This window comes from Passer domesticus, chromosome 15, assembly GCF_036417665.1.
Source record: "Passer domesticus isolate bPasDom1 chromosome 15, bPasDom1.hap1, whole genome shotgun sequence".
NCBI lineage: Eukaryota > Metazoa > Chordata > Aves > Passeriformes > Passeridae > Passer > Passer domesticus.
In genome coordinates this window covers 9,692,270-9,712,813 of record NC_087488.1, presented here as the reverse complement: position 1 = coordinate 9,712,813, position 20,544 = coordinate 9,692,270, and the positions used below count along the sequence as shown (strand labels likewise).

Genomic DNA, 20,544 nt, shown 5'->3' with positions numbered 1-20,544 from the left:
AGCCCCCGCAGCTCCCCTCTCATCCCGCAGCCTCTCTGGTATCCCACCGCATCCCCCGGCTCCTACAGAACCCCGGGGTCCCACTCATCTGGCAGCAGCTTTGGGATGGCACAGCTTTCCTGGGGTTCTGCTCATCACACAGCATCCGTGTAGCCCACAGCATCCTGGGGATCCTACGGCATGGCACGGTACTCCTGGGTTGCCGGAGCATCCCTGGGATCCAGAGCATCTTGCGGTGGTTCTTACCTCTGAGTGTCTTCACACAGATGTGACTGTGCAGTAGTGAGGGCTCCGGTCACACTGAGGTACCTGTTGAACAGGTTGTTCAGGAAAAAAACACCACCTCCTGCCTGCTGGTTGGACAGTCGGTGGCAGGACATGGCTCATAGAGATGCAGAACTTCTGAGACACCTGCAAAACAGCAGGAGTTCCCCAACAGGCACTAATAAGCAATTATGCACTAAGGTCCCTTTCCACCTGAGCCTCCCTGTGGTCATTTGAGCCAGGGAGGGTGTGAAAGGGTCAGGAGCTGCAGAATTCCAGTTACCCATTCCAGGCAAAAGTTAAGCTTTGAACACGTTTACCTCTTTTGTTACAGCTGTACTATGTCTGAATGTTCATATTAAATTTTAATCACTTAAAGACACATTGCAGTTATGTTGGAGCAGGAGTAACTCAAACAAGAGCCAGCTTAAACTGAGACTCAGTAAAGACCCAAAGAAATAAGAGAGCTGGCTATTCCCAACTGGTACTGAGGATTGTTTTAAAATCTCAAAGACTGCATCTGTAAGAAAGATAAATAAATGTACTTAAGGCAGTTATTGTTAATCAGTGCTGTTATAACAGTGATGTAAAAAGCATCCTACCCAAAACAACAAACCACAGGTTTGGTGTTACAGCACTGAAATGATGGGACTCCATGGGGACTTAGAAGCACAAAGCCAGTGAATTCCTTGGTTAGTCCTTACTGAGGAGCATCCAAGCAAGGTCAGAGCCTGCACTCCTGTGAAAAGTGTTGGTGTAATCCAGGATGCATCCTGAGCTATTAGTCCAGTAAAAGTGATATGAAAGATTTATAAAGAACTAATTTAGAAGCAAATTGAATGTTTGCATGCAGCTAAAATGCTGTCACTGGGAAGTAACTTTACACCTGTGGTTTTCTATTCTGCATTTCTAGGGAGTAAAGGCTTACCATGGTACTGCCTGCCTGCAGCACTTGCTGGCTCAGCTGCAGCTCTGTAGTGATAAATTTTGAATTTAACTGCTTTTAATCAAACCTGGATAAAGATCTCATATATACAGAGTTTCTTTAAGCTTCCTGTCAATTGCCAGGAATAGGAGACAGGGCTGAGCAGTGCCCCTGCTAAAGGAAGATGTACAGTGGGAGCTCAATTTGTATGGACAAGGACAAATCTATAATCAATCCAACTCTACTGCTTTCACTGCACACAGAACTATTTGTTTAGTGAAGAGAAAAAAACAAAAAAAACAGAGTAAAACAAATCTTTGCTTACAGAAGCTGCAGTGGTAATTGTGGTTGCTCACACATTTTCCTGTGTCACTGCATATTGTCTTTTACATGTAACCTGTATTCTTCTAGCATTGCTGTTGGTTCTCCTGCATATCCCTATAGATTTAGAGTGAGAGAATCTCTGTAAACTTACTGTTCTTAAAAATCCTGTAAAATGCTAAGAAAAGGCAAAATGAATACAGAGAGGAGATAATCAGATGGCAGAGCTGTTCCATCGTTGTCTTCCATGACCCACTGTGGCCAGTCCAGCTCTCCTGATTCACGTGGGGTGCAGGAGAGGGAGCAGCTGCTCCCTGGTCAGAGCAAAGCTGGATCCCAAGGAAAAACTCCTAACATCTTTAAGGTTGGTCTGGGCTGTACATGTAGCACAGGTGGCTCACATGGTGCAATCCACCCAAGAAGCAACTGATGTGAGACTTAAGAAAGGGGAAAAGAGAGAGCTTGGATTCTCACTCCTGTCTTGGTGCCTGGCTTCTCTGCTTACCCCAAAATGCAATTCCCTGAACACACAATGTGTGCCAGCAGTGCTACAGGGTTGTGGAGAATGTGACTCCAGAGATCAGTAACAGCTGGCTGAACTCCTCCTTCCCACAAGCTCCTTAAAAACAGGAGGTTCAGTTATTTGGTTCAGTTATTATTTATTATTGCATTGAAATGATATTATTTGATTTACAAACACACATAATGATATTTATTACATTTTTACAAAGCTTCAGAACAATACAACTATTTTACATAAATATGATTTTCACTCCTCTAATCACCTACCATTTATAAATATTTACTTTCCATATTTTTCCACTGCTTCCCAGATCTCTGTAATTCCTCAGGCTGACAGTAGCTGTAGCCGTGGCTTCATCAGAAGAGTTGTTTAGTCACCCTTTTCTTCACTGGAGCTACTGGACTTGTTACAGCACTGTTGTCCTGTGACAGTTCCTCTTCTTCCACCTCCTCACCCTCTGAATTATCATTTTTAGAAAATGCTTCCCAGCATGAAACATCACTTAATGAAGAGCCATTAAAGCTATTCCTGCACCCATTTGTGGTGACCTCCTTTGCTATAACACTGTGTTGCTCTTGGAGAACATTTCCTGATACATCCTATGTTTTCACTTTTCTAGTTGTTTTTTGTTTGGGTGTTTTTCTTTCTTAATAAGGTCAGAGAAGTGTCATCATAGTAATATGAATAACAAAGTCCAGAGTGGCTGAGGAATGTACTATGACCAGATAATTAATACTCAGAAACAAAATGAAGCTTTCTGGAACAGGTGAGTAGTTATTTGGTTTTAGAAGAAGGAAAGAATGATCAAACCTAACAAAATGCCAAAAGCAAACACCATTTTAAGGAACGTGTGGTCTTCTTGGCAGGTAGGTCTTGTTTTTAGGTAATGATCCACGGAATCAGCGAATGAGAATTTCTTTGGTTTGTAACCGAGTTGATTTCGTGCCTTGTCTATTCGGAAAGTGTGAGTTACAGTGACATTCCACACCTAAAAGCCAAAAGGACAGTTATGGCAGGGACTTTAATATCCAGTTTTCTGGAACTTGGATGAAAATATATCAAAATGATATTACAATGAAAACACAAAACAGAGCTGCAATACAGACAATCCAAAGGGCGTATCATGTCCTTAATGAAAATTTGAGTCAGAAATATATAAACATTATCCTTTTTTTATATATTTACCTCATTCCTTGTCAAGAAAGGTGTAAAGCTAAAAACTGGCTTTAGTATCAGGTGCAAATATTCCATCACAGTGGCTGTGAAACAAAAATTACTTAATGAGACATCTGGTTAACAATAAACTGAGACAATGCCTGTAATTCCAACTGGCAGAAGGCACTGTTTAATTTATAAAGTACATGATGAGTTTATGAATAGCCTTTAAACTTTATCTGCTATAATTAATCACAAGGCACAAGTGATTATTCTCAATTAAAATAATGTTAATTTAAAAAATTCCTGCAATTTGGGTCCCTGCATTTTATAAAACCACTATGTAGCTTCATAGGAATAAAAAATATCAAACAACCCACAATAATTAAGAATGTATTTTTTTTTTTTTACCTGCTATATGAGCCAGGAGAACAGGAATATGTATCCAAGGTTTCCTGTAGCCTAATTTTTCAAACTAAAAAGAGCATAAAAAGAAAGAATACCAGAGAACTTACACAAAGTTGAAAATGTCAATGAGGCATGAAAAAAAAAAGAATGTTGATAAAACTTGTATCTAAACTTTTTTTTTCCAGCTAGTCTTCCTGTCCATACAGGTAGTAAGAAATGTAATTGAAGCCCACTACTCATTCTTTGGTGCCCACCTTCCACCCTTCATCTGCAATTGGACAGTAAAGGGGAGCAAAAGGCCATTTCCAAGGGGGAAGTGACCCAGACTGGAATACTGAACTACAGTTCAATACAGGCCCAATTTTCTGCTGCAGTCATTTCCTGTGCTGGCAAAAACTTTGGCATGCTCCTAGAATCCCAGCCCGATATTTCTGAAAATACAGTGTTGTCCCTGACTGGGCTTCCCCTCTGTGCTGCAGCTGATGCCAGGACAAAGGGATAAGCAGTGGCTGTAAGAGTCCTGCCAGATGCCAGTGGCAGAGCTGGCCATGCACTGTGGGTTTCCTTCATGAAGTGCTCTGTCCTGCAGCAAGTTCTGGACTCCCAGCTAAATCCTCTCAAAGCAATAAGGCCAAACTCCACAGTTACACTTATCCAAAACTTAAGAGCTCTTAACACCAGTGAAACTTTGGGATATGCAGGGAAAACAGACTGAGTTTAATGTTAAGTAATTCAGTAATTTCTGTGCACTGAACTTGATTTACTTGGTCTGGTGTGTCAGTCAGTGACAGGACTTGTGCCCACACGGTGCTGGGAGCTGCAGGGCTGTGCAGTACCTACCAAAGGCACTATCCACTCAGAGAAGATGACATTTTCACCATCATGGATGTAATAAGCCTGGCCACTCTGGTAAAGAAGCAGAGAAAAACAGTGACAAAACTGTGCACAGGATGGCATTTTCTGTCTCTCCCATACCTACCCACCTGTCATGTTTTTGTGAGCATGTACAAGGTGAGTGTACACAGAGGAAATTGCCTTCACTGGGCTTCACTGTGGTAACCCCGCAGTGGTGGCAGGGCTCATGGTGATTAACCATGGTGTAGTGTAGATCAGTTTCCCTGTGTAGGAGCCCAGCTGTTGGAGCAGTATGTTCTTCATGATGTGCTGGGCACAGAGTGACCTTTGTGAGTCCAGCAGAAGGGGCAGCACTGATGGCATTTAACAAACACAGCTCTGAGGTCGAGTTCCAGCTGTGCTCTGGCTGAGGAGTCTGCCCAGCTGGGAGTGCCAGGAGCACCTGAGCACCCAAGCAAAGCTGGGACTCTGGGAATGGCATCAATCTAAAACAGCTGCATGGCTTCCAAGTGCTGAAATTGAGAACACATGGAGAGGTGTTCACCTGTGTCAGTGCCTGTTTTCTGTATGTTCCTACCAATCTAAATGGATCTGGGACCTTCAGGAACTGTGAATAAAGAAGCTGCTGCAACGTTGTCAGTTCTGTAATGCTCCACAGTCCTCAGGTTGATGTTGCAATTGTGAACAATAGAACAAAAAGAAAAACCTTTAAAAATTGCCCATTAAAAATTGTCCAATCTCTTTTTGGAATTTTCAGCTCTGAAAATTCAACTGGAATGCCCCAGAATGGTTGCTCTAAATTTTATGCATCTAGGTCAGAACCTATTTTCAAGAGAATAACAGGATATAGAGATTTGTGTAATGGTGAATTAATGATATATTAAGCTAGTTAAAAATACAGTTTCCTCCAGTAACCCAGGAAATGATGTATTTTCAAACCAAACAAAAACATCATCAAAATATGAGTGAAATGTATTTGCATTTGCACTGTCTCTGTGCCTCTGGAGCTACACACCATTTTTAGAGAATTTAGCACATGACTTTTTGGACACTCTTTGATCTCAAAACATCAAAAATTAAGCCTGTTTGAGAACTCAAGCTAGTGGTGATTATATTGTTTACTTACAGCTACGTAGCCCTTCTCAGAGGTGAGAGCCTCAGCAGCCAGTAAATGAGCTTGCACTAGATTTCCTATGTGAACCCAGTTCATCTGAACTTTGTGATTCCCAAACTTGAAGTTAAAAAGTCTCCGCTGGATATTTATCTGTAGAAACAGAAAATACAAGATAACTACATTATTGTAGAAACAGAAAACACGAGATAACTACATTATTCCTTTGTTATGCACTATAATATGATTTTGTCTCAACCCAAATACTTGGAATTTCCTGTATTTGTGTACAATTACAGCACAAGAAACCTGTCACAAGAAAAAACTCAACTAGTGGATGATTTTGGAAATCAAAGATGGAAATGCACTGATAGGCAGCGGCAAAATATAGTGACATTATATTTTTTGGCAGAAATTAAAGTGCATATTTCAAAGACAATTTCCATTAAATGATAGGGATGCAAACCCAGTTCTTTTACCACGGCATTTCAGCCTTCCACTTTTCACTGAGAAGCCCAGCTTGGTCCTGGCCCGCAGTGCTGCTTTCCTGCTATTTGTTACCCTGCACCACATCCCCTGTCCCCAGGCTTCCACCACATTCCTGCAGGAATGGTTAAGGACTGCAATCAAGGTACTACCACTTGTGTTATGCCCTTACAACTACTTGTGGTGTCCTCCAGAGCTGACTACAAAACACATACGGCTACTCGAGGCAGGTGCCGCTGCTCTTCTGGTCCATAGATGCCCGGCGGGCGAAGCACACACGTGTGGAGCTTGTCCCCTCCTGGGAGAGAGAGCAACACCTGGCTGTCAGACAGCTGTGAGAGCAGCAAAAGGCTGATGCATACTGGCTGAATTTTACACTGTCAAAATTAAGGCTCATTTTGACCATTCTGAGTGGTTCAGATTCCCAGGAACTTGATTTCATTTCTGTGCGAAATTGAATTCAGTAGTTGTGACAGACCTGAGCTTAGCAGCCTGAAAAACCTTCTTGGGAATACAAGAAGAGCCCATTGGACAGTGCTTACAGTGCTGATAATTGGTATTATCAGAACAGCTGATTTATCCACTGAAGAAAGGAATAGAGACAAACAAATTCTTATTTCAGTTAAAGTATACTATTGATAAATGAGCAACCAGAGAAAGGAATGCCCATTAGCACTCCTAATGATAGACAAACCCCAAATGCTTTATATGTACCTTTGAGCAAAGTTCCATTAGCAGCAAGAACCATTTGGTCTGCAATTGCCTTGGTTCTGGAATAATGATTAAATTGCTATAAGGAAGCAGAATAAGATAATTATTGAATCTGTAAAGGTAACCTTATTGTATGACTGACAGCATTTCAATCTAGCCAGCTCACAGATATCAGCTGGGCAAAACAAAACCAGAAATAGTAAGATTTAGTAAATATACAGTTTGTTTATGACAAAAAAAAACAAAAAAACTTAGACTTTAGTGGCTCAAGTTTAGCTTTGGAGTGAATTTCAGTCCATTCATATTTATTTAATTCACTTTTTGTGCTGAATGTACTGAGAACATCCACAGTAACACAGCTGCTGCTCTGAGAACAGCCTTTACACAATCTACCCTTAGGAGCACAGTAAATGCCACACCATCCCATGGACACAGTACCTTTTCCAGTGGAAAATATGGTACAGTTTCTTCATCTCCTTCTTCAATAGGATTCCCTCCAAACACCACATTCACTGTACTGGTATATATCAGTCTAGGGATATTTCTTTGTTTGCAGACTACAGCGATACACAAAATAAATTATTTTAAAACAAAAATAAAGAGGGAGAAATAGCTGAACTGGCAGATTTTATTTTTGAAAATAAACATTACAAATATAGAAAAAAAGGTAATACTTTAATTTCAATATTACCTTATCATTTAATATAATATTATCTTCCATCACTGGACTGCAGTCACTGGGTAGAAGAATTATCTCAGTGGGGGGAAAATTCCTCCTTGAGAAACCTTTCTTTAAATATGTTCATTTTACAAACTGAATACAAAGGAGATTAGTAACATTTGTTGTGTAGAGCCCTTGGGCAGTGCTGTGGGGAGCAGCCACTCCAAGGCCACTGAGGAGGGACACCCCTGAGCTGCCTCTTGCACCCCACTTTGATGGAACATGAAACACACAGGAGCAGGGGCCAGCTGTGCCCACATGCCACACAACTGCCCTTGTCTCAGTCTGTTCACAGTGACAAATGATGTGTTAGCAGGAAAACATGCTCTGCCAGTGTATAATCAGTCGTGCTTTAAATACAAAGGAAATTCATGTTATTTGCAAAACAAAGACTTAATTATGGATTCCAGTCCTGTGTAGCTAAGACATTGTAGCTAAATTCTGCTGCATATCTGTCATTGCAAACTTGAATAATGTAAATTCCCTTCTCATTTAACAATATTTCTAATGCTGAAGATAATTAAAATGCAAAGTCAGGAATTTTTAGAATCTGCAGAGCAGTCTGTCCTGCTGGTTCATTGGCTCATTTTGAAAATAAGAAATGTTTATTGTTGTAAATATTTGGGAAAAATACAGTAATAAGGTGTATGATTAAAATGTAGATGAGCAGGTTCATGCTCCTCCCAGTGTCTTGGTTTGCTGGGAGCCTGTGGAAATTGGACATGACGTGTTTCTGTGGGTTTGGAGGTTGGGGAAGGAAGAAGGCAATATATGACAACTCTTCCTTCTAACTAGTTTAGAGATTTTTTTTGCCTACTATTCCATTTCTGCATTTTTTCAGTAACAACACACAGTCAGAATGAAAATTAGTCGAAGTAAAAAACGGATTTTGCCATTTTACTGCCTTTTTTTCTCATTTGGTTTTTGAGGGAAAAACAAAGAGAAGGTAGCTTTGGTATTTACAGTACACTTGGAAAACGTTCTTTCTAGAATTGAATATACTGAAAGAGATCTACTGGCATCTTCCAGAGACAGTAATTAAGAACCAGTGTATAATAAAAAGGGACCACAGTAAGCAGAAAGGATGGCAGGTTTTCTGTATTTATGTGATAAAATAGCTAAATATACTTACACATCTGTGGTGCCTGTTACCAAATGTTTATGACACAACAAACAGTACAACAGCTCTCATGTTATTTCCATGAGGAAAGAGGATAACACTTCTCCATTACATAGAGCAAAAAATAACCAGTACATGGACGAGAGCTTTAGTTGGACTGCCAAGGAATGAAGTCCAGGTTGAAAATCTATCCCCAGTTCAAACCAGTGGCAAGTCTACCATCTTTAATGGGACCTGCACACTCAGGTTTACATCATACTCTGACAGGAGGCAGAGAAGAGCCTCATTTTATTGCCTGATCTCCACAGGAAACTAAATCCAGTTAGAAAGTTTTTTAATTCATGATTTGGCTCTGATGCAGAGAAAGAAAATCTAGGTACCTACCATCAATTATTATTTTTGTGCCTCCAACATTTATGGATTCAATCTGATCTTTCTTTTGAAGCTAGAAATAGAATTTGCACAAGATTGAATTAATCAAACAAGTCACTTTTACAATATTATGGTTACAACTGCCAGCTCTAGAATAGCTGAGGTCTTTCTGTGATACATGTTACAGTTCTGTCTGTTTGACATACAGTGATTTCTGACAGTTGTTTTGTTCAGTATATGAGCAAAGAAAGTTGAAAAATGAAAGATAAAATGCATCTAAAAGGAAATAATAATACTTCAATATTTTGTCACACTCCAGACAATCCATGATATGAAACAAGAATTATGGGCAGGGGTTATGCTCCCTGAAAGCTTTCACAAGTTCTTGTTCCAGTGGCAATCTGTCCTGTTCCTAGAAATAAATTAGTAGGTTCATGATTTTTTGATAACACCTTCTGTGACTATCACTGTAATTCAGCAGAACATATTGATTGTGGTCTGTTTCCTCATGACTGAGATCACAAGAAGAAAATGCATCAGTATTAGTTTTAGAGCAATGCTGTCACTCTTCTTCATATCAGAGAAAAAGGCTACATCTTCCTATACAAGATCTTTAAACTATGAGCTCATTTTTCTAGAATATTTTGTAGTACATTACTTTCACACTTTGACTTTATTATTTAAGGAATACCTCCCTTATTTCCTGTAGGGATGACCTGGCCTTTATAACAACTTCTGACATAAATATTGTAAAATTACATTCTTTGTTACAAGCAGACAGATTTTTCCTTCTCAAAAATAGCCAAAGAAAACTTTAGGAAAACGGTACTTGCTTGTTCCAATCCTGACATTCCACATGCAGCTACATGGAAAACACAGTCAACCCCTTCACATGCTTTGAACACTGCTTCATAATCCCTCACATCGCCCTGTAAAATGAGAAAAGAATGGAGTTTTGACAGGTAGAGCTCCTACATTCTCTATAGAACTGTATTAACTACAGCTACTATGGAAAATCTAAAGGTATTCTGGTCTGTTTTTCACAGACAATTAAATAAAATATTATGAACAGGCAGAAAAAGCAATGACTAAGAATTTTGCCAGTATTTTGTTGCAAAACAAAGATGACTCTTGTTGGCTTCAATTATAATGCGTATTTTCACACTTAGTCCTGCAGCCTCCAGGCTGGCAAAACTTGTTTGACTTGAATGGGAGCAGCAAGTGCTCGAGGGCTGGAGAATCCAGCCCCAGGGACAATAAATCACTGCAGGAAGGGCTCAGCTGTTTGCCTTGGAATCACCAAATATTTCAAAATATTAGATATTATATTATTTCCTGCAATGAAATGGATACAATAACATAGAGTAATTGATAGAATAATATTAAGAGCTAATCTAACCAGTCTTTAACTCTCAAATTTTTCCTCCTAAGGTTGCCAAAGTATTTCCCAAATACAGCTGCCTTACACCTCCCACCCTCAATGCAATGCTACAGGAGATAACCAGTACAGACAATATTAACCATCTCCAAATCACTGCTCAAGGCTCAACCCTCTGAAGTCACTTACTCATTTACTAGGACTCCACAGTTCAATTTTCCAGGTAGCTCTCTTACACTTTATAATATTTATTCTTTCTAAATTGATTTATAAAAAACTCTGTTCTAGAAGATCATTTGTGAGATCTCGAGTCCCCTTTAAAAGATGTAAATTGCCACCAGTCCACAAACTTAAATCAAATTATGAGACTTATAGCATTAACAAATCTAACTTATGGTGTTTGAATGGTTCTTCAATAATACTTTATCCCTCTTCCATATTCTGTAAAAGTTGTTTATGAAATTGAACTTAAAAACATCCTGGGTCAGACAAGTTCTGCTTAGCCTGGTATTCTGCTCTCCCAGAATCATTTACCCCCCTCTGCCTCCCTTCCACCTGCCCCAGAGGGTGCTGTAGCCCAAAGGAGAAAACCAGGCATGACAATGTCAGCCTGCAGCACCAAGGTCCTGCCATCAGCTTCCCAGTTCTAGAGGGGGTGGCAAACACTCTTACAGTAAATGCTCAGGAAAGATCAGCTGAGCAATACCCTGGGTTTAGCCAGAATGTGTGTGACATGACAGGAGCACCCAGAAAGTGCCCCCAGAGCCCAAACCTGAGCACCTGGAGCAGCTGTGAGAGGAACAGGGGAATGTGTCCTCCACACAAGGCAGTGAGCTGTCAAATGCTGGAGACCTCTTGTGTTCTCCTTTTTTCAGACACAGTACTTCCTTGAATTGTTCAAAATCAAAAAGAATCAGTGCTCATACATGGGTGCTGCAGGAAGAGCATGAACAGGTCAAGCAAATGTGGGGCTTTCCCCAGAATACTCTTCTAGTCTTGAAGCATTTTCATTCAGAAGATTTCTTGAACCTAATTTAATTTATCTATTCAGCAGTTTCCAATGGAGGTACATTTTTCTTGAGGCTTGGTACATGCCTTTTACCCACTGCACACAAAGCCACATCCTTTTGCTTGTACTGAGCTGACTCCTCATTCCTGGTGGCCCTTCCTTCTTGTACTGGAAGGACAGTGGACAATGCCACTCACAGCCTGCAGAGCCCTCCCACTCCTGAGTCACCTCTTTCCCAGCCTGGAAGTCCCAGAAATCCCAGTTTCCTCAGTCATTCTCTGCATGGCAGTAGTTTGGCATTTGTGATTCCTGTTATTGCCCTGTCTTGGCTCTCACTTTGAAATAATTCCCCAGAGCAGGAACCTTTGTCCCTTCATTGTTCAGTTTCCCCGGGGTGCTGCATGGCACCTCCCAGCAGAGCATCACTGGTGACACTGGAGACACTGGGACCCTGTTTGCCATCCCTTAATCAGGTACTTATGCATGCAAGGACCTTTTACCACGGCATCTTCTTGTCCTGAAAGGCTTTTCCATAAATGTTTTAATCAAAGGTCCTTAAGAAGAAGCCTTGGTAATGAGCATCAGACACGGAGCTCCAACATACCTTGAAAAAATCCGCTCCGTGTGGAATTTCCCATTGAGGTTTCCGAAGGTCAAACAGCACAACAGCAATTCCTGAGCTGACAAGGGCACATCCCAGATTGTATCCCAGGTAGCCCCCACCTCCTGTCACCATTGTCCTGCTGCTCCTGGGAGCCAGCAGCCCAGCAGGCTCTGGCACTTGTGGGCTGCTGTGGAGCTCTTCCGTGGATCCCTCTGGCATCACGACTGCAACAGAGAACATCTCTTGAAAATTCCTGCATAATGCTTTGAGCTCTGGGTAATTTCAATTACTTTCACATGCTCCCATACTAGTTTTATTATCCTAGTATGTTTAAAATGTATACATTCATAATTTTGGTGATGGGTTTTCTAAGTATAATGTTTAATGAGTCTGAAAACTTTTATATTCCAAGATTTTGTCTTTTCCTCATATCCCTATATTTCATATAATATAGAAATGAAGAGAAATTGCAGGATTTTAAAGCCACTATAATTACCTAACCTTAACAGCTATGATGATATTTTTTAACACTTGGTTTAATCAAACATTTTATCCTTGAAAACTCATTAACTTCTGATATATTAATGCCAAATTGATGTTATCCTACTAGTCAGGAAAATAAACCAAGACATTAGATAAGCAATATAAGAAAGGATTCATACTAGTTTTAAAATCAACTTTATTTCACATTTGGGTCTTTTTAGCAATGATAAAAATTTGTTACCATTTTAAGCTTTTCTGGTTATACATTAAATATATTTAGTTTTCTGTCCAGTTCTCACTAACTTTTGGCCATATTGTTCTCAGTAGGACATTCATAGACAGCCAAACCAACAAGGGGCAGAAGAGATAGGCCATCTGCCCTGTGGGTTCATCTAGTTGGGAAAACTGATTAGAATATCATTCTAGGATAACAACTGCATAGGAGTTACCCATCTGTACAGCTTATTCTGTATTGCAAATTAGTTTATTCAACATTAATCACTGGGACACAAAATTTAATTTTCCTGCACAGAGAGCCCCTGTTGTCCTGATTCCATGCTTGGCCTTTGCACATTGGGATCTGGGCTCTTACACCCCAAACAAAAATCCAGAAGAAATCTAGAATCAGTCATGTCACCATAAAGTGGGAGCCCAGCTGGGTGCCTGCAGCCTAGTGCAGGAATATGGACCCAATCTCTGCAGATTATTTTGTTTTTCTCACAGTTGGAGAGCTCCCATATGAGAGGAGCCTCACAGTTAAGTACAGTTTGCTCTCAGCCATTTACACCAGGCTTCAGCAGAGCCCAGGCAGAAACGGGGCAGGGCTGGGAGCTGGCAGCTCTGTCACTTCCAGGTGACAAAAAATTCTAGAAAACTAACACAAAATGCAGCCACAGCACACAAAATTATGGATTACTTTAGACATTGCCTACTTAGTATTTTATAATTTTGTTTGTGATATTCTTCTTATTTTATATGTTGGGTTTTAGATTTCAGACACAGGAAAGGACCACATTGTCTATGCTGTTACATGGTTTTAACACCAATGTCAGCTCACTCAATTCAGTAAACTGAGTGGCATAACTGTAAAACACAAGCTGCTTATGTTGAAAAATATCCTGACACTTCAAAAATGAAAAATAATCCATGTTTCCGAACAAAATTTAAATTACAACTAATGTAATACAACTAAAACAAGTATGCTGTCCTGTTCAAGCAAGGAAACATAAATTTGTATCTCTATAGAGTATGCTATGCAGGAGTCTTAAGCAACATAAAATTCTTTTGCCTTCTGAGTAAAAGCATCTTTTCATACACTGTAAGGAGAAGTAAAGTCAAGCTTATCACATATATTATAAAAAGACATTTGAGAAATTGTATATATTTGAATATTTATCATTAATACCTCCTTAAAGTTTTAGAAAGCTGGATGTTGCATTAAAAAGTTTAAAGTTTTCTAGAAATCTCTTTTTTAAAAAGCACTAATAGCATTAGTATATTAATCTGCTTCATGGATTTAGAAAATTGTTTTCAAATTTTGAACATAAGCAATTTTCTTTTTGAAAATGCTTCTTTTCAGAAGCAGTACCTTTCTTTGTTCTCTGAATTTACAGGAGCTATTCTTATTTATTAATGTATTCTGCATGATGAGCATAGTCACATCTCATGCAGCACATGTGGTGTGAGTTGCTCTTAGCTCCCCTTAAATTACTTCCCATTAAAAGTTCCAGTCAAACACATCAGGTTGTTAAAAACAGCTAAAGAAGTAGTAAGTACCCTTGGTGGAATCCTGCTGTCAGAGCTCTCCCAGGCCTTCCTGTGCAGGTGGGAGGGTGAGATGTCTCTGTGCTGGACAATTCGTGACTCAGGGGCATCGGGTGCTCTCAGGCAGACAGAGGAGTTCCCGTGTGCTCAGGCCTTTTGCTCTTCCTGCTCCTTTGTAGCTGGTGCTTGGCTGGGAGCCAAAAAAGGGCAGGGCTTAATTGGTACATAATTATGTTCCTTTTCAGGAAAAAAATTAAAAAAATTCTCCACATCAGACCATTAACAGGATGGTAGCTCTCACTTACCTGGTAAAAGACACTACACAACACAAATAAACCATTGGTACCATCATTCTGTAGATAAGCTGCTAGAGAAGGAACAAAAGTCCTGTTTGGCAGTGCTACTCAGCACTTTCATTCTGACTTTTATATCTCCATCCCCAACCCAATTTTGTATTTGCAGAGAGGCTTAACTGTAAGCACATGGGTTGTTCTCTGGCTTCCAAGATGAGTATGAAGGTAAAAAATACCTTGTACATAACAGAACAGGAAAAGGTGAGGTACTGTTAAATAATGCATTTTAAATGAATGATGAATTCATGAAATTATTAATAATTATAGATGTGCTCTGACCTAAGATTTTAAAGCACTTTTAAAACATATGCTTTTGCGAGTTAAACAATGAGAAATCAAAGCCAACATTTTTAAATGGGTGTGTCTGAAATTAAGTCTCAAAACAGTAGTTAAGATGCTAAAGAAACACTCCCACATCTAAATATAAATTACTACAATTTTCAGTGTTTTCATATTGGAAATATCTCAAGTGCATAGGTAACCAGTTGCAATTTAAATGTAATTTAATGTAATTTAATGTTCATGTGCTGACAAGAACTCAAACTGACACCTAGGCAAATGTATTTTGACATAACGTGTATGTTCTAAAGTCCCTATCATTGGCATTAGAACCAGAATATTGAACCTGTCAAATTAATCTGCACTTCTTGGACTGCTGAGTGAGTGACAAGCTCAGCTGACAGGAAAATCCCCAAGAACACCAAACTGTCTGTTTTGAGCTGTCCACAGCCCCGACAGCTTTTACCATTTAATGCAAGAAATAAAGTGCCTGTTCTATCCCTGAACTATTCCAGAGCTCCTTCCCAAGTCAAAGCAGCTTGTCAGCTTATCCAAAGGATATCAATCCCTCACTCTTCAGTGAAATTTAACAAAGAGCATTTTAACTTGGTTTTGGTTTCCACCTTGGCAAGGAGGGGGCACCTCAGAGGAGTTTTCAGAACTGGTATTTTGTACCTGTCCTGTTATTCTCTTACCTTTAGTAAAGAAGGATGGTCATATTTTATTCAATGCATCCTGCTAAGTATTTCTGAAAGAAACAGAAGCTAAAGTCACAAGGAGAAAACTGCTGCATTAGGATTGGAGCTTGCTTTTGGTCTTGAATCACAACTCTATACTGCCTTTTCTACTTTTTCTCCTATGACCATTGATAGTTCATGTAGCCACATAGAAACAAACAAAACATCCAGTACTTATGGTAGATGACTACAAAACACAACAGGAAGGCATCAGGGAGTTTGTCCATTTATTTAAATGGAGGAGGTCCACATTTCTGAAATGTTTGGCTTATCAAAATGTTACTCACATCCAGACTGTAAAGCGATGTTGAAATGTGAAGAATCTTGTTACCACAACAGAAATGTAATTGCACTGATTCATAGAGGAACCCAGGACACTTGCACAAGTTCATTTCAAATCACATGCTGCTGGATCAAGCCTGAATTGAGTAAGGAGCATTTGGCATAAGACAGACAAGACAATCTCTGTCCCCAGCATACAAAGGCTGGTCCCTGTGCTGGTTCTGGACACTGCTGGGTGCTGGCCCCAGAGGGTTTCATACCATGGCCCAGAAGGCAGAAGTGTGGGACCAGCTCCATGTCCTGGTCACTGGCAGGTCCTGTGAACTTCACAGCTCTGCACTCCCAGACCACAGAACCAGAGCTGTGCTGCACCTGTGGGGTAACCTGAAGAATGGTTTTCAAGTGTGGAAGATCTTATGCAGAAAGGAGCCTTTAACAGAATAACCAGAGCATGAAGGGCTTGACAGAGGCGTGAGTTAAGATGACAGCCAGATATTTGGTGTGAGTCACAGGCAGGAGGGGATGTTCTGGAGTGCCCAAGGGCAGAGAAATAGCAGAAAATCAGAAGAGACTAAGCTCTCTCTTAAACCTACTCCAGGACAGGGTTTTGGTTTTGCTGAAATACCTGCCATACAAAAATACCCTCTCTTCAGCTAACTTATTAAAAATTTCTGCATCTAAGCCCTAAATTAGTAGAGTTGTCCAAGCTTGCTGTGTGTCTGAGCACCTGCTCGTGCACTTGTTCACATGCAGATGCCCATCAGAGGCACTGACACAGCCTGTGAACTCAGAGTGGTGAGGCTTGTTTGGACAGGGCTCAGAGTGCTGATTCCCTCTGCAGCCCCAGAGCAGTCTGGGCAGAGCTGTTGCAGGGTGTGAGTATTTTTGAGAACTTAAATTACTAAGAGAACTTATGTCTTTGTGACTACAAAAACAACCACCCTCATAACAAGGAGGTCTAAAACAGCAGAGAGATGAGAGAAGGGAAGTGACTACAGTAGGATATTCACCCTTTATGTGAGAGAGGAGAGAAAATGTTAAAAAACATTTAAATCAGGTCTTGCAATGTTAATGGAAGAGAAAAATAGAGCTCCCCTCTAATGATGTCTAACTGTGCTTAGAATTTTTAGTCAAAAAGATTAATCATGGGATCTGAATTTGGGAAACTCCAGAATATTTTCCATATAACCAAATGCTAAACATTGGTACATATCAAACATTTCTAAGGCATGAAGTCATCCTTAAGAAAGTTTACCAACACAATATTGGTACAACAACAACAAATGCAATGTAAAAGACCGAAATTGTTATGATAACACAACATTCTTCACATTCCTTTCTAAGTTAGAGGAGTAAGACACAGAGGCAAAGCAACTTACCCATGTCATGCTCCCAGTCCAGACCAGGAGGGAAAGGAAGATGCAGATCCTTGCTGCAAAGGTAAGAGATCAGGTTCTTCTTAAATCCCTCCATTCTTCATTAACATACATAAATATTCTCACTCTATCCTTCCTTTTTCCTGTTTCTTTGTGTATTTGTGTTACAGTTCTGCATATTTCACTTTCCTCATGAAGGAATAAAGCACACATAAATACAGCCTTGGAATGTGCCCCATAAAATGCTTTTCAAATGACTTTGCTCTCATTTCCTTTGCATTCGTGGTTACTTTGCATGTTACACAGATTGATTTACAGGTCAAATGAAATGATAACTCTGAGCCTGCATTGCCAAGGCAGGATGGAATTACAGGAAGAAACAAAGCAACTTCTCACAGCAGCAGTGAACATTCCTGTATCAGCCCTTGGGTCTTGTTAAAGAAGAGGACAGTTTATGCAATATTTGAAGGGAAGGAATACAAATGCATCATAAATAAAAACACTGCATTACATTGTACTGAACAAAGGCACATTTCTATACAGTTAGCAGGGATCACAGCTTGGCTTGCTACACATGGGAATCACAGAGACAACAAAAGTGTTGAATAAACTATACAAATGCATGTTTGAAAGAAATTATAACACCAATTCCTACAGGTTTGTTATTTGCTAATTCTTACTCTATTTAGAAAAGCCTTGGTACCACATTGAGAGTGGCCACGGTGACAGAGGCAGCCCATGTCACTGAAAGGAGATAAACTTGTGGCTTACAAGATCTGCCTAAGATACTTATCAAATTCTGGGTAGAATTTAAGATTCTAACTGAAGAACTCTCATGTGATATGATTCAGAGATTGTCAGACTCCTTTTAAATTCCTTCTGCCAGAACATTCACTACCTCAAAACTAAATTATCATCATTGTAACAGAGACAGAGAAGAAAAAGGGTATTTTCTGATGCTGGCAAATTTCTGGAATTGCATTTTCCCTTCTTCCTCTCTCTTCCTTTTACTTGTTTATTTAAACTAATCAGCAAGCAAATATCTCACAAGCATCTTTTGAGATGGTTTCACAAAGGACCAAAGTTCAATGGAATGAAATATACATCTGATTTAGATTAAGCATTAAAGTGATTCCATGAACATTCCAGTGACTTAGTTGTATTAACATATTTGGGTGCCTAAAGTCTTGGAAGTTTGCAGTTACAAATCTAGATACATGCTGACAGTGTACTGACAACATCCTTGTAAGGCACAGAGAAATTCTTACTGAACAGAATTCTAAAGGACACAACACACACTGCCATTACCTTCCTTTGAAGCAGCATGAACTGCTGGGGATGACTCAAATTCAGGCACATTTGGATGGAGGAATTTGTCACTCTGCCAAGCTGTCCCACCCTTGTCCTGGAAGCTGTCCCCTGAAGCAGTGATGGCTGAACCACGCATGAAGGAGTTCCTGGACTGCCAGTCCTTGCTAAGGGTCATGAACATCTGCACCAGTTAACCCAGCTCAGCAGCTGGAAACTGGAAATTATGGCAGCACATGAGCTGCTCCACACAGAAGTTCCCAAGTCCTGCTGTGAAAGCAGCACTCTCCTGAAGGGGGCTGCACACACATGGAGGTAACAACTGGTTCAGCCATTTGTCCTTAATTCATTGCTCACAAATCAGCATATTCAGTGAGTCACAGCAATGACATGGCTTACAAACAAGCTGACAGAAAAATATGCATTTGGTCAATTATAAAACTCCTCTTTTATTATGTCTTGAATACAGTGGGTTGCATTCCAGCAAGCACCGACCAGGAAAGCAAATGACACTGAAGTCACTGAGGATTCCTCAGGTCAGCCCCACTGAGGCATCTCCTGGATGAGCCTTCCTGGCTGAGCAGCCCCCAGCCCGAGGGGAGCAGGCAGGATGGGAGTTTCCAGGTAGGTAGCAAGGAGATGGAATCTGTGTTTTGAAGGCAGGAGCTGCTCTGAGGAGGTAGCAGGGCTGGACCAGCCTGCGAGACCACAAGGCTTTGGCTGCACAGGCTGAACACACTTACAAAAGGAGAGAACTTTTGAGAGAAATCATCTCAGCAGTTACACACATCCACATAAAAAATCACAGAAAGTGAAGCACAGCACAAAGCACAGTTTAACTGCAGCATTCCAGTAAAGGCTGGCACTAACACGAAGGCAGGTGTCACCTGGTTCAGAGCATACAACACTAAATAGATACATTTATGATAGAAATAATTTAAAATTCTTTATAATAGAGAAAAAAGAGGTAAAGGGGCAGAAAAGACACAATCTCCCATATCACAGCAAACCCAGTGGCACACAAGAGAAGGAAACAGCTCCTGAATAAATGCAGATCAAGTATCTTAATTTTGAAGTATGAATCAATTTTTATTATATTACATATATTAAACACAGGAGATGATTTTCTAACCCTCTAAAAGACAACAGTGAACATCTACAAAATACCAGTGAGCTGTCATTCCAGAAATCAGTAAAAAACAAGTATATTTCACAAATCAGCTGATATGGCAAATATATTTTTAATCTTTCCAAACAGGAAATATATAAGAACAGAATTGCTCAGAAGAGAGGCAGTGTCTGGTTATAAAAACACAACCAGGCTACATCAGCAACAGGGTATTACTTTCTTGCATGTCTCATCACTCCTGTACCATCAGCTCTAAATCTTTCTTTATTGCCAACACAAAAAGTGAAGAGTCAAAATAATTATTAGCAAAAACTTCTCTCTATAAAACCATGAATTACAGGCTTTGGTTTCTGCACTAAGGGTATTTCTTGGACTTTCTATGCAAAACTGGCATAAAGAATTCCCTTCCTGACATCACAGCCATATGTCCCATCTGTCAGGGATAATAAGCACCAGCAAAGAATTCTCAAACCAACAGACAAAAAAGACAATTTAGACACACCAGCAACTAATTGAAGAAATTATAAATACAATGCAGTAAAAGAGAAATAAAAGTTGTGATCCTGTATCACTACTGATACATACACTTTTAAAATTTCTATTAGCTATATTGAAAACTATTCTCTACTTATTTTTAAACTTTGTAGAGTTCAGGGCTTAATTTACTTTGAATCCTGAAAAATCTGCAAGTGGAGTTGAGTGCAGCACTGATCACCTGCAACTTCTTGTCTTGCCAACAGTTGTGACAACAAAGAAAAAAATCATCTTTCTTTCTGCTTGAAGATGTGAACACACTTTGAAAAGAAGCAGGTGAATGGTATGATTCCAAGCCTCTTCAGCATCTTTTCTTCATCGAAAATTTAATCCTAC

At 39.9% G+C, this 20,544-nt stretch overlaps 2 protein-coding genes and 1 long non-coding RNA gene across 6 annotated transcripts in view; 1 reads left to right on the top strand and 2 right to left on the bottom strand.

Moving 5' to 3' along the window:
* The first annotated feature begins 3 nt into the window (after positions 1-3).
* Positions 4-19,973, top strand: LOC135281479 (uncharacterized). Of its 4 annotated transcripts, none has more exons than XR_010348103.1 (5): positions 4-305; positions 10,404-10,573; positions 14,673-14,764; positions 17,212-17,301; positions 17,408-19,973. It is a non-coding gene; the product is annotated as an uncharacterized LOC135281479 (long non-coding RNA). The 4 variants fall into 4 exon arrangements; XR_010348102.1 differs by having other exon boundaries at positions 17,206-17,301; positions 19,015-19,973; XR_010348101.1 differs by having other exon boundaries at positions 17,206-17,301; positions 17,544-19,973.
* LOC135281476 (putative short-chain dehydrogenase/reductase family 42E member 2) lies at positions 2,698-18,654 on the bottom strand. The gene is made up of 15 exons (XM_064390350.1): positions 18,546-18,654; positions 17,241-17,293; positions 15,538-15,590; positions 14,223-14,400; positions 11,964-12,187; positions 9,806-9,901; positions 8,985-9,045; positions 7,198-7,316; positions 6,763-6,838; positions 6,264-6,346; positions 5,578-5,715; positions 4,437-4,502; positions 3,600-3,663; positions 3,219-3,292; positions 2,698-3,021 (listed from the first exon to the last, which is right to left on the bottom strand). The coding sequence occupies exons 5-15, from the start codon at positions 12,180-12,182 to the stop codon at positions 2,818-2,820; spliced, it is 1,200 nt and encodes a 399-aa protein (XP_064246420.1). The 5' UTR covers positions 12,183-12,187; positions 14,223-14,400; positions 15,538-15,590; positions 17,241-17,293; positions 18,546-18,654; the 3' UTR covers positions 2,698-2,817.
* VWA3A (von Willebrand factor A domain containing 3A) overlaps positions 19,610-20,544 on the bottom strand; it is a 25,161-nt gene continuing 24,226 nt past the window's right edge. The window contains exon 33 of the mRNA XM_064390354.1: positions 19,610-20,468. Within this exon, the coding sequence (XP_064246424.1) occupies positions 20,386-20,468 (83 nt within the window). The 3' untranslated portion in view covers positions 19,610-20,385. The remainder of the gene's footprint in view (positions 20,469-20,544) is intronic.

Coding starts and splice junctions, on each gene's coding strand:
- LOC135281476 (XM_064390350.1), bottom strand. CDS start 12,182: ATGCCAGAGGGATCCACGGAAGAGCTCCACAGCAGCCCACAAGTGCCA. Junction 9,902..11,963: donor ACGGAGCGGATTTTTTCAAG/GTATGTTGGAGC, acceptor CTCATTTTACAG/GGCGATGTGAGGGATTATGA. Junction 3,293..3,599: donor TCTCCTGGCTCATATAGCAG/GTAAAAAAAAAA, acceptor TTTGTTTCACAG/CCACTGTGATGGAATATTTG.